This window comes from Bos taurus, chromosome 3, assembly GCF_002263795.3.
Source record: "Bos taurus isolate L1 Dominette 01449 registration number 42190680 breed Hereford chromosome 3, ARS-UCD2.0, whole genome shotgun sequence".
NCBI classification, from domain to species: Eukaryota; Metazoa; Chordata; class Mammalia; order Artiodactyla; family Bovidae; genus Bos; species Bos taurus.
In genome coordinates this window covers 100,019,764-100,031,810 of record NC_037330.1, presented here as the reverse complement: position 1 = coordinate 100,031,810, position 12,047 = coordinate 100,019,764, and the positions used below count along the sequence as shown (strand labels likewise).

Below are 12,047 nucleotides of genomic sequence, written 5' to 3'. Positions count from 1 at the left end.
ATCCCCATTTTTATAAAGAGGATAAAGAATTTTTCACTAAGATAGAACACAAAAATAAACAACTAGATACATCACCTGGTAATAGGTCCTTTAGAAAAAAAAAAAACAGAGCAAAGGAAAAAGATTATTCTGGGGGTGGAGAAATGGCTACTTCATATATGTTGCACAAGGAAAATCACTCTGCTCAGGCGACGTTTAGCAGAGTCCTAAATGATGGGAGCAGTCTGGCACAGCAGATATCTGGGGGAGAAGTTTTCCAGACAGGGGATAGCAAGTACAAAGCGCCTGAGGTAGAAGCAAGCTGGGCATGTTCCAGGAACAGCAATGAGGTCAGCATTGCTGGAGCTAAAAAAAGCAAAAAGGAGAGTAGTAGGAAGCAAAGTAAAAGGAACCTGGATCATATAATAGCCTGTAGATCACTGTAATGGCTTTTGCTTTTGCTGACTAAGATGGGGAACACAAGAAAGTCTGAGCAGAATGATATCATCTATTTTGTGTTTTACAAGGCTCATTCTAGCTGCTAAGTTGATAAGACCATTCAAAATAGGCAGAGGTAGAAGTAGAAAGGTCAGCTGGGAGACTTGTAAAATAATCTAGGCAAGACATGATGGTGTCTTGGACAAGGGTAGTAGCTGTGGAGATACTGAGAAATGGTGGGATTCTGAATATATGCTGAAGATCGAGTTGACAGGATGCGCTGTGGCCTAGATATGGGCATGAAAGGGGACAAAAGTAAAGATGATCTCATGGCTTTTATCTTAAGCAGTCAGAATGGAATTGTCATTTATCAGAAAGGAGGAGGATATATATAAAAGGAACATGTTTAAAGAGGAAAACAGCACTTTAACTTTAGATTTGTTAACGTTTGAAATGCCCAGTGAACATCCAAGAGCAGAGGATCCTGCAGCCTACGTAAGGAATCTAAAGTTCAGGAGCAAGTTCTGGGCCAGATGTATAAAATCAGGAGTTGTCAGCCTATAGATGTTATTTGAAGATGAACATAGTTGAATAAGAGAAAAGGTCTGAGGTCTAAGTCCCGGGGTACACCAATGTTTAGTGGTCAGGGAGATGAGAAAGGAAACCAAGATAGAGAAATTAATGAAGTAAACAGTATCTTAAAACCCTGTTTTTTAAAAAAGCATTTTGTCAAAGAGGATAGGATCAACTGGGTAAATGATCTTGGGGTTTGGCAAAGCAGAGATCACTAAGGGGTCCTGACCAAATGGTGTCAATAGAATGGTAAGGATGGAAGACCGATTGGAATGGATCAAAGAGAATGAAAGAAGAGGAAGAAGAAATGCCTACAGACAACTGTCTTGAGGAACACTGCTGTAAATGGAAGCAGAGAAATAGGGAAACAGCTGAAAAGAAAGAGTCAAAGGAATTTTCTTTCTTTATTATTCTTAAGTGAAAGATTGTAAAGCATATTTATATTATTATGGGAATGGCTCAGTAGAGACAAAAACTGTTGATCCATAAGAAAGAACAAAATAATTCCTAGGGTGATTCCTTGAGTAGGTTAGAGGGATGGGATGGGATGGGATCTCATCCACAACGGGATCCTGGACAAGGAAATGAACAGTCATCACTGGAACAGGAGAAAGGCAGAGTATTCACATTCATGTTGATGGCTGTAGCAACAGGAGCATGATGGAATTAGATCTCTTCTAACTGCTTCCATACCCTCAGAGAAACAGGAAGCAACTTCTTTAGTTAAAAGGGAGGGATGTGGGTTGTTGATCTGAAGAGAAAAAAAGAACATGTGAAATTATCATCTAGGAAAAGTAAGAGAGCAAATGGGACTGTGAAAATGTAAATTCAGCGGGGCAGTACTAAATGCCCACTTAAGATTGGCAGTCACAACCCAACTCATTGGAAAAGACCCTGATGCTGGGAAAGACTGAAGACAAAAGGAGAAGGGGGCAGTAGAGGATGAGATGGTTAGACAACATCACCAACTCAATGGATATGAACTTTCACAAACTCTGGGAGATAGTGGAGGACAGACGAGACTGGCATGCTGCAGTTCATAGGGTGGTAAAGAGTTGGATCCCTGGAGTAGGAAATGGCAACCCACTCCAGTATTCTTGCCTGGAAAATTCCATGGACAGAGGAGCCTGGTGGGCTGCAGTCCATAGGGTCGCAAAGAGTTGGACATGACGGAGCATACACACATTCATAAAGAGTTGGACAGGACTTAGTGACTGCACAACAGTCTGCATGATGTATTTTTCTCCACATTCAGCTGCCCGGGTATAGGCAAAAAACAGATGGAGAGTTGAATTTAACAAGTGTTGGAATATATCAATATTTAGACGACTACTACAAGGGAGAGAGGCACAAGTCTGGAGAAAGGATATACTCAACAAGGTTATTTTAATATTAGACTGTTAACTTTAAAGAGAGAAGGAAGTAAAGACATGAAGGAACTGAGGAATAGTGGGTTTTTAATTATGTCTCTCCCATGCTGTAACCTTCTTAACAGAAGAACATTGCTACTCCTCCTTACATCCTAGCACCTGGTCCAATGCCGGCATATATCAGATTCCTAAAGATCTGTTAACTATCCAGATTTTCTACTATAAATACCATTTGCTGATTTTTTTAAATGGTAACTGAATTGAAAAAGCTCTACTTCTTCTCACCTATTGTCTGCAGTCTGATCTCACGCTCTTTTCTCTCATTTGAGGGTCACCAGTGACTTTTTACCAAATTCGGACTCTGCTCTCCCCCTCTATCCCAGGCTCAGATTCTTTGCAGTGACTGAAATTTCCACACTCCCTTTCTTTCCTCTACTCCCACTTCCTTCTTAATATTTCATAATTCTATGACTTCTGTGACATTACTCTTTTCTTTCAACCTCTTAATTGTTCTTTCTCTGCCTCCATCCTCCTGCTACACAGTTTATTCCCTAAAAAAAATTTGCCTTCAGTCCTCCACCCTTTTTTTCCTATATAAACTCTTTCCTTAAAATTCCAATTATTCTATGTAGATATGTACCTGAATCTTTTTCTGGCCCTATATTCTCCCTTAAGCATTAAACATAAATTTCTAGCTGTACTCTAGATATATTTTTACCTGGAAGTTCTGAAGCAGCTAAAAATCAACTGCTCCTGACTCTCCTATTTCTATAAATGGCACATTCATTCTAAGCCCAGCAGGCTCAAACCACAGTCACTTTTAACTCCTCCGTAACCTCATACTTTTTCTATTATCAAATCCCTTTAGCTCTCAGCTCAACATTGCCTCTTACTTTGATTCTCAACTCCTTTCCTAGAGCCACAATCCTAGGTAATAGTGTATTCAATCTTTTGATCATGTCATTGCCCTGCTTAAAACCCTTTATTAATTTTTTTTTTTGTACTTAGAAATAAAGTTCAAATTCCTTACCATGGCTCATTAGGCTCTTTGCATCTGGCTCTTTCCCACTTTCAACTTCATCTCCTACTACTCTGATTCACACTGAAAGCAGGAACATCGGTGTCTGCATTTATTGGATTCACCAGATCTTTCAAAAAACAGTGTCTTTGCATTTTCTGTTCCCTCTCCTGGGAACACTTTTCTGGCCAGCTCTTTATATACTTCAGTTTTCCGAGGTCATATCCTCAGAGAGGCTCTCCTCAAAACTTTGTGAAATTCTTTTCCTCATATTCTGTTATCATATAACCTTATGTATTCCCTACATAGCCCTTTATATACTGTGAAATTATATCTTTTCATTTTTCTAATCGAACTATAGCCAATTTATAATATTCTGTTAGTTTCAGGTGTACAACAAAGTGATTTGTTATGTCTTTTGTTTTTGGGCTGTGTCACATGGCTTGCAGGATCTTATTTCCGAACCTCACAGTGAACGCGTAGAGTCCTAACCACTGGACCACCAGGGAACTGTTTCATTTTTTTTTTTTTATGTTTCTTTTGTCTCCCTCTCCCTGACTATAACCAACCCCCAAATATAAACACTATAGATAAGAAACCATTTTTGGCTTGTCCAGTATTTTCTTTTCGTGGAACACTGTGGGCACTTAATAATATTAAATGATTAAAGAATAAACCTAATTCTAGAACATCATTCCCTCTCAATTCATAACAGCCATCTAACTCCTTACTAGTCTCTATCCTTTTTTATTTTTTCTATTCAAACACAGTCTAACTGTAAAACATCCCCATTGAAAAATGAAATGGTTCCCCCTGCCTCCATACAATATTAAACACAAATTCCTAAATTTAGAATTCAAGGCCCTCTTCAACATGACCCTTTCCAACTTTCTGACCCCTGCTACTTTTCCCTCTTCAAATGTTACTCTCTAGCCAAATGGAATTGCATCTCACAGAACAGAACTCTACAGTTTCTCACCTCCAAATCTTTGTTTCTGTTGCTACCTAATCCTGCAACCTCCTCTCTAACTTTCTGCATATTCAAACCTGTTAGGAGGTAACTATGAAATATCAAGCCAGAAAATGGTGGCTTAGATTTGGATGGTAGACAAGTGTGAAGAGATTATGGATATAGATTTGGAGGTAGAGTTGGCAGGGGTTGTTTAATGACAGATTGGATGTGAGGGAAAAAAAGATTTTGTGACTCGAGTAGCACAAAATAGTGGTAGTAATGGAGATGGTGGTTCTGTTTCTGAAAAAAAAGGGAACACTAGAAGAGAAACAGTTTGGGTAGGGGGAGCTGCATTAGAAATCAAGAATTCTGCTTTGACTATATTAAAATTAGTATGTGCTCTAGTTATCTGAGTGGCAACTGGATATATGCATCTGGAATTCAGAAGGTCAGAGCTAGAAGATAAGGTTTATGAATCATCACTATGAAGATGTACATTAAAGCCATGGGACAGGACAAGCTCACCTTCGGAGAATGAATACTCACTCTTGGGAGAAGAGAATGAAGCCCAGTTCTGAGCCCTGGAATAATCTCAAATGAGTTAGGAAGAACATTAGGAGAGTGTGATGTCAGAACAGCCAAGACAATAAACGGTTTCTAAGAAGACATGTCCATGACTAATGCTGCTAAGAGGTCAGAAAGGTAAGGAGAGAGAAGTGGCCGTTGGTCTAGCAGTCCGTGAACAGCAGTAGAGACAGAAGCCTGACTGGAATGGGAAAAAATTATGTTGAATGAATCACTGCAGAACATGGATTATTCCTCAGCACAGCTTAAGTCCTAGCTTAATTAACTTCTTAATGTCTTTACCAGAAGCTGATATATAGTAATCCCAAATTTCTAGGATAAAATATGGGATTATTTTTCCTAAAGATGCTAGGCTGGAAAGGCGACAAAGAAACAAATAAGTCTGAGTTTGAACCTGTCCTCTGACACTTACAAGCTAAGTGTCTTTAGGACAAGTTTCTTAACCAACTTAAGCTTCAGTTGCTTCATCTATAAAATGGAAATATTAATGGTATTAATGATACCTTCCTCATAAGGTTGTTTTGATATAGATACTGCATGTAAAATGTACAAGGAAGTTGTTACCGTTGCCATTATTCTTTAGACAGTCCCTTTTTAAAAAACAAAACAGAATGCAAGACCTTATTGTCCTTGTTGTTTAGTTGCTAAGTGATTTCCAACTCTTTTGTGACCCCATGGACTGTAGCCTGCCAGCCTCCTCTGTCCATGGGATTTCCCAGGCAAGAATACTGGAGTGGGTTGCTATTTCCTTCTCCAGAGGATCTTCCCAGCCTAGGGATCAAATCCACTTCTCCTGCATTGGCAGGCAGATTCTTTTATTGTCCTTAGGCTATGTTAACGGTTAAAACTAAATGTAGAAATATCTAATACAGTTTCCCTAATCTGTTTAATTATACATCCCATCTTTGTAAATATAGACTGATACATCCACCTTATGAGATTCTAATATGCCCACACGGATGGCATGAAAATTGTCTTATTTATGTTGAGTTTTACTCTCTGAAGTCTAGATTAAGGAAAACAATAGAGTTATTGGAGGGGTGGATTCCCAGCATATCATTAATAACTTTAGGCTGTGCCCATGACTTCTACTTCACTCATAAGGTCAACAGTATACATCTTACTTCATCATATTTAGGGATTTTAAGGCTTTTTGTTTTACTGCTACATAAAAATAAAAATTGTTGCCTTTTTAGTATTAATTTAAATATTTAAATGTGTAGGAAAAAGATAGTTAGCCAAACAACTAAAATTATGTATCTAAATTAAATAAAAATATGAAGAAATTTGTATATAAAGATTTAAATAAAATACAGGAATCTTTGTATACCAGAAATAAATCATGCTAGTAGAACACTAGACAAAATGCTGAAAAATACTCACCGCAAGGTCAAAGTGTAATCTCCCTGCATTTTGGTTGAGGCATCTCTGACCAAGAAGGTACCATCTGGCATGTCCCGCAATTTGTCATTTACCTCCTCCCTGAAGAAAGGAATTATAGGAAAAAAAAATTTTTTTAATGTAAGTGTTGGTTGTTTTCTTCACATATTATCACTAAGACTAATTGGGAGGTGGGGTCTAAGATTATAGAATCCTGGGGGCTGTCAGAGGTCATTTAGTTCCTCCCCTAGATATGCTTTTGTTTTGATTTTTGGTGTTTTGCAATCCCAGGATGAGTATTTGATTTTTAAACTCTTCCAGGTTTCAACTGTCTGTAGGGAATACCTGTTTCCATTAAGCCTTTAGGGCTTCCTTAGGCAGGTATGAACTTGTAGAGTGTCAGAAAAAAACAGCAGCTGTTTAGAAAGATTAAGTTTAAACAACAGTGGCAGCTGGGTCAGATCAGAGTGGGGATAATTTACTCAGTTCACAATCTTTCAATAATATTCTCCAATTTGAATTTATACTGACAAAAAATTTCTTCTGCAGAGATGGTTTAGGACTTTAAGGAACAACACTAGAAGACTCAAAGAAAACGGCAGGACATAAAAGAAACTTGAGTCACAGAACCACATGGTCTTAAAATATAAATTAAGTAGTATGTAAATATAGTAGATCCTTTTTTTGTACATTGCTAAAATTTAAATTTTATGTTTAATATCAAATATATTAAGTCTTTTTCAAAAAATTAAATACAGAATTACTGTATGACCCAGAAATTCCACTTCTGGGTATATGCCCAAAGAACTAAAAGCAGAATCTTGTACATTTATACACCAATGTTCATAGCAGCATTATTCACAATAGCCAAAAGCTGGAAATAACTCAAGTATTCATCAAAGCCAAATGTCCATAAGAATGAATAAATTAAAATGTGGTAGGTATATATAATGGAATATTACTCAGCCTTAAAAAGGAAATTCTGACACATGCTATAACATGGATTAACCTTGAAGACATTGTGCTAAGCGAAACAAGTCAAACACAAAGAACAAATGTTACATGATTCCACTTATATGAGGTACCTAGAAAAGTCAAATTCACAGAAAGAGGAGGCAGGTGCTGGGGAAAACAGAAGGAAAAGTGAGTTAGTGTTTAATGAGTACAGAGCTCACTTTGGGAAGATGACACTTTCAGAGATGGAGGGTGGGGAAGGATGAACAATAATGTGAATGTACTTCATGCCACTGAGCTGTACATCTTTAGATGGTTAAAATGATATGGAAAAAAAATAAATGAGTGCTACTTTGGTAATAGGAAAGTACAGACAAGAGAAAGAGAAGGACAAGCATATTGAGGAATACAGAAGCAACTTGAAATCTGATTTGGCAAAAGTAGATATAACTTTTTAAAAACAAGAAAATACAGTATTTGAATTTAAAATATATATACGTATTTATCTATAAAATATAGATGTATCTTTTTTTTCTCTCTACATTCAGAGTTTTCCAAAACCACATTTTACCCAAAAAGCAAATCTGTCCTAGAGTCCTATTTCTCAAAAGGAGGTGAAGAGACATAAAAATCAACTGGGAGGTTATAAATGCAGATTCCTGAACCCTACTCCATTGATTTTTATGTGTGAAAACACTGAGGAACCATTACCTTAGAAACAGAAACATAGGGAAAATTAAGCATAAATATTTTATCCCAAAACACATACATCTATCCTAAATGTACGTTTCACTTATTTAGAACCCTATCCTCAATACAGTATTAAAAGTAATAACCATACGTACAATTTAAAGATTATCTTGTCTTTTTTTGTGTGTGGGAAGAAAACTATTTAGAAAATTTTAAAGGTTCTCCTACACAGGTTTTTAAATGGTAATCTTTAAATGACAACTTGTGGGGCATTAAAAATATTTTTCTAAACTACTAATCTCAAGAATTATTTTTTAAACTCCATTCAACTATAATACTTAGTCTAATTACCTTGAAATATCCCCCCAGTACCATTCTGCATCCTGAAGAGAAACAGAACTGTCCTTTATTCCATTTGTAATGGCTGAAGTCATTGGCTTAGGTGGCTTTGGTGGAAGAGCTAGAAGAGAAATTAACATTATTATTTTGTAATGTAAATTATTATTTACTCTCTAATTTCCTCAAATACAGTTCATTAACCAATGTACATTAAGGTTCCAGATCATTATAAATCAAAATAGGGATTATTTTATGTTAAATGTTAAACATTTGCCAATGAAAGAATCCTTTTAGAACTCTACCAATAATTGCCTGAAAAAATGAAATATTCAAGCTATCTGCATTTTTTTCCTTCTTATAAAATACTAACTTTTTGTTGGATGCCTTTCTCCTAGGCCAGGGTGGGGGTAGAGAACATCTGTGCCACCCTTCTTTCAAGGTGGCACTGTGAATGAGTGGCACTCCTTTCTTCCGTGCCATCAACCAAACCCATGCTCCCTGCAGTGGAAACATGGAATCTTAACGACTGGACTGCCAGGGGAGTCCCCTCAAAATCTGTATCATTAATGCTTCCAGGTGTTCACTATCAGTCCACCAGAGTGAGATGAAGTCTGTCACCCTTGCCTTAGGTAGAGGAGTGAATGAACTGCATGAATAGACATCACCCAAAACGGCTTTGAAAGCATTAAGCCGACTCAGCTCAGTTTCCTGGTTCCCAAATATATGTATTAAAAATCTACCATATGCAAGAAAGTGTTAAACAGTGGGGATACAGACATAAGGAAGCCATGCATCTGACCTTGAAGAGCTCACAGCGTCGTGAAGATGTTCACTGTAACGGATGTAATTAAGACTCTCCATCTGGAGGATGCCCACCTTTGTCAGGCACAATGGGGCTCCCTGGCCCTCTTGTTTCTTCGGTCCTGGCCAATCTGTCCCCTATTTTATTATTTACCAATAATCATCATGAACCATCTTGTGTCTAAATTTGAACATCACATCCTATGGCTTTTGTTTTTCACGGTATTCTCTTTCTCACTACTTTCCACAGTCTTCTCTGTACTTCATTTTTCAGTGTTTTATTTAAAAACACCAGCTAGGCACCAGAGCCTATGTAGCTGAGGGCTCAGCCGCTTGGTCAACAGGAAAAGGAGTAGGAAGGCCAGGGAAGCAGTTATTTAGCAAGCTATTCAAGTGTGTGTTTATACCTATATCTTTAAAATAAAAATAAATAAATCAACAGTGTGTGAACCGTGAACTTCCAGATGTTTAACTAGAAAAGACAGAGGAACCAGAGATCAAATTGCCAACATGCATTGGATCATTGAAAAAGCAAGAGAGTTCCAGAAAAACATCTACTTTTGCTTTATTGACTATGCCAAAGCCTTTGACTGTGTGGATCACAACAAACTGTTGAAAATTCTTCAAGAGATGGCAATATCAGACCATCTGACCTGCCTTTTGAGAAATCTGTATGAAGGTCAAGAAGCAACAGTTAAAACTGGACATGGAACAACTGACTGGTTCCAAATTGGGAAAGAAGAACATCAAGCTGTATATCTGCACTTGTGGACAAACAGCTGGGGTGGGGTAAACCAAGTACCAAATGAACCTGGAACATCATGTTGTGACAAAAAGTAACCAAATATTCAAAGAATGAGGGGCCATGACAAAACAACAAAGTAACCAGCTTGAAGGGGCTCCTACTACCCAATCTGGAATGACTGGATCATCAATACAAATAACAATAGTAAGGGAATATAAACCAGTAAACAAAACAGGAATCCATGTGTCCACACAGATGTAAACAAATAAATGAAAAAATAGAAAGATTAACGCAGAAGCTTTATATAATCTTGAAGGCCTTCCCACAAATGCTTATTAATCAGGAAAGTAAAAAGGTTAATATAATAGTGGAGAAACCTGGGAAACAAACCTTATTCAAGCAATCAAGGTAGCTACCACCAGTAACGATGAGATCACAGGCCACCAACAGGATGCACCAAGGACACGACGAATACACATAAACTGAATCCAGTCATAAGGAAACATGAGACAAACCAACCACGCTAGAAAAACATTCTACAAAAGAACTGGCGTGGAATCTTCAAAAACATCAAGGTCGTGAAACTCAAGAAAGACTGAGCGGCTGTTCTAGATTAGGGAAAATCTAGAGAATCATGCCAATTAAATACAACGTGTGAGTCTGGACTGGATCTTTTTGTTATAAAGGACATTACTGGGACAATGGAAAAACCTGAATGGAATCTGAGGATGAGACGGTAATAATGCATCATTGTTCATTTTCTGATTTTGATAGCTGTGAGAGTCTCTTGGACTGCAAGGAGATCCAACCAGTCCATTCTAAAGGAGATCAGCCCTGGGATTTCTTTGGAAGGAATGATGCTAAAGCTGAAACTCCAGTACTTTGGCCACCTCATGCGAAGAGTTGACTCATTGGAAAAGACTCTGATGCTGGGAGGGATTGAGGGCAAGAGGAGAAGGGGATGACAGAGGATGAGATGGCTGGATGGCATCACTGACTCGATGGACGTGAGTCTGAGTGAACTCCGGGAGTTGGTGATGGACAGGGAGGCCTGGAGTGCTGCAATTCATGGGGTCGCAAAGAGTCGGACACGACTGAGCGACTGATCTGATCTCTGATCTGATTGTGGTTATGTTGGAGAAAGTTCTTATTTGTGGGAAATACAAACATGGACATCATGGACTCTCATGTCGGCAACCTACTCTAAATGGTTCTAGAAAGCAAGTTATTTCTATTGTACATTCAACTTTTTTGTAAGTTTTAGATTGCTGAAAAAATTTTTTAATTAACAAAAAAGTTAAAGATAATATTGTGGGAAAAGGGGAACAACACGAATATAAGAATGTAGTTGGTCCCCTTTCTCATACTGTACGTATTCAAAAATTAACTCAAAATGGATCAAAGACCTAAATGTTAACAGCCAAAACTATAAAATTTTTAGAAGAAAATAAGCTTGTCTTCATGACCTTGGATTAGACAATAGTTTCTTAGGTATGACATCAAAACCACAAACAAGAAAAGTAGAAAACTGAATTTCATCAAAATTTAAAATTCTGTGCTTCAAAGGACACCATCAAGAAAGTGAAAAGACAACCCACAAAATGGGAGAAAATCTTCATAAATGATATATCTGATAAAAATTGTATCTAGAACACATAAAGAACCCTTGCAACTTAATAACAAAAAATGACTAAAATTAAACATGGGCAAAGCATCTGAACAGACATCTCTCCAAAGAAGATACACAAATGGCCCACAAGCACATGAAAAGATATTCAACAGTATTAGCCATCAGGGAAATGAAAATGAAACCAATGAAATACCACCTCAAAGAAACAGATAACAACAAATGTTGGTGAGGATGTAGAGAAACGGGAACTCTCAATACACTGCTGATGGAAATGTAAAATGATGCAACTGGCTGGAAAACAGTCTAGCAGGTCCTGAAAAGGTTAAATGATGAGTCACCACATAACCCAGCAATTTGGATCCTAGCCATATATTTTAAAAGAAAGAAACCATAAAACCATACAAAAAACTGGATACAAATGTTCAAAGCTGTATTACTTACAGTAGCCAAAAACTGGAAACAACCCAAATATCCATCAAAGGTAAATGAATATATAAAATGTAGTGTGTATGTATGTGTGAATATACATACATACAAGTAAATATTATTAGGCAGTAAGAAGAAATAAAAACATGTGGTAACATGGATGAACC

General features: G+C 37.4%; 1 protein-coding gene across 2 annotated transcripts in view; it reads right to left on the bottom strand.

Annotated features, from left to right (window-relative positions):
• The window catches only part of PIK3R3 (phosphoinositide-3-kinase regulatory subunit 3), a 104,261-nt gene that overhangs the window by 35,544 nt on the left and 56,670 nt on the right, over positions 1-12,047 (bottom strand). Inside the window, exons 1-3 of one of the 2 annotated variants that reach the window (XM_024985027.2) lie at positions 9,078-11,925; positions 8,291-8,399; positions 6,299-6,397 (exon numbers count right to left, since the gene is read on the bottom strand). In XM_024985027.2, coding sequence (XP_024840795.1) covers positions 6,299-6,397; positions 8,291-8,373 — 182 coding nt within the window. In that variant the 5' untranslated portion in view covers positions 8,374-8,399; positions 9,078-11,925. 2 annotated transcript variants of the gene reach the window in all.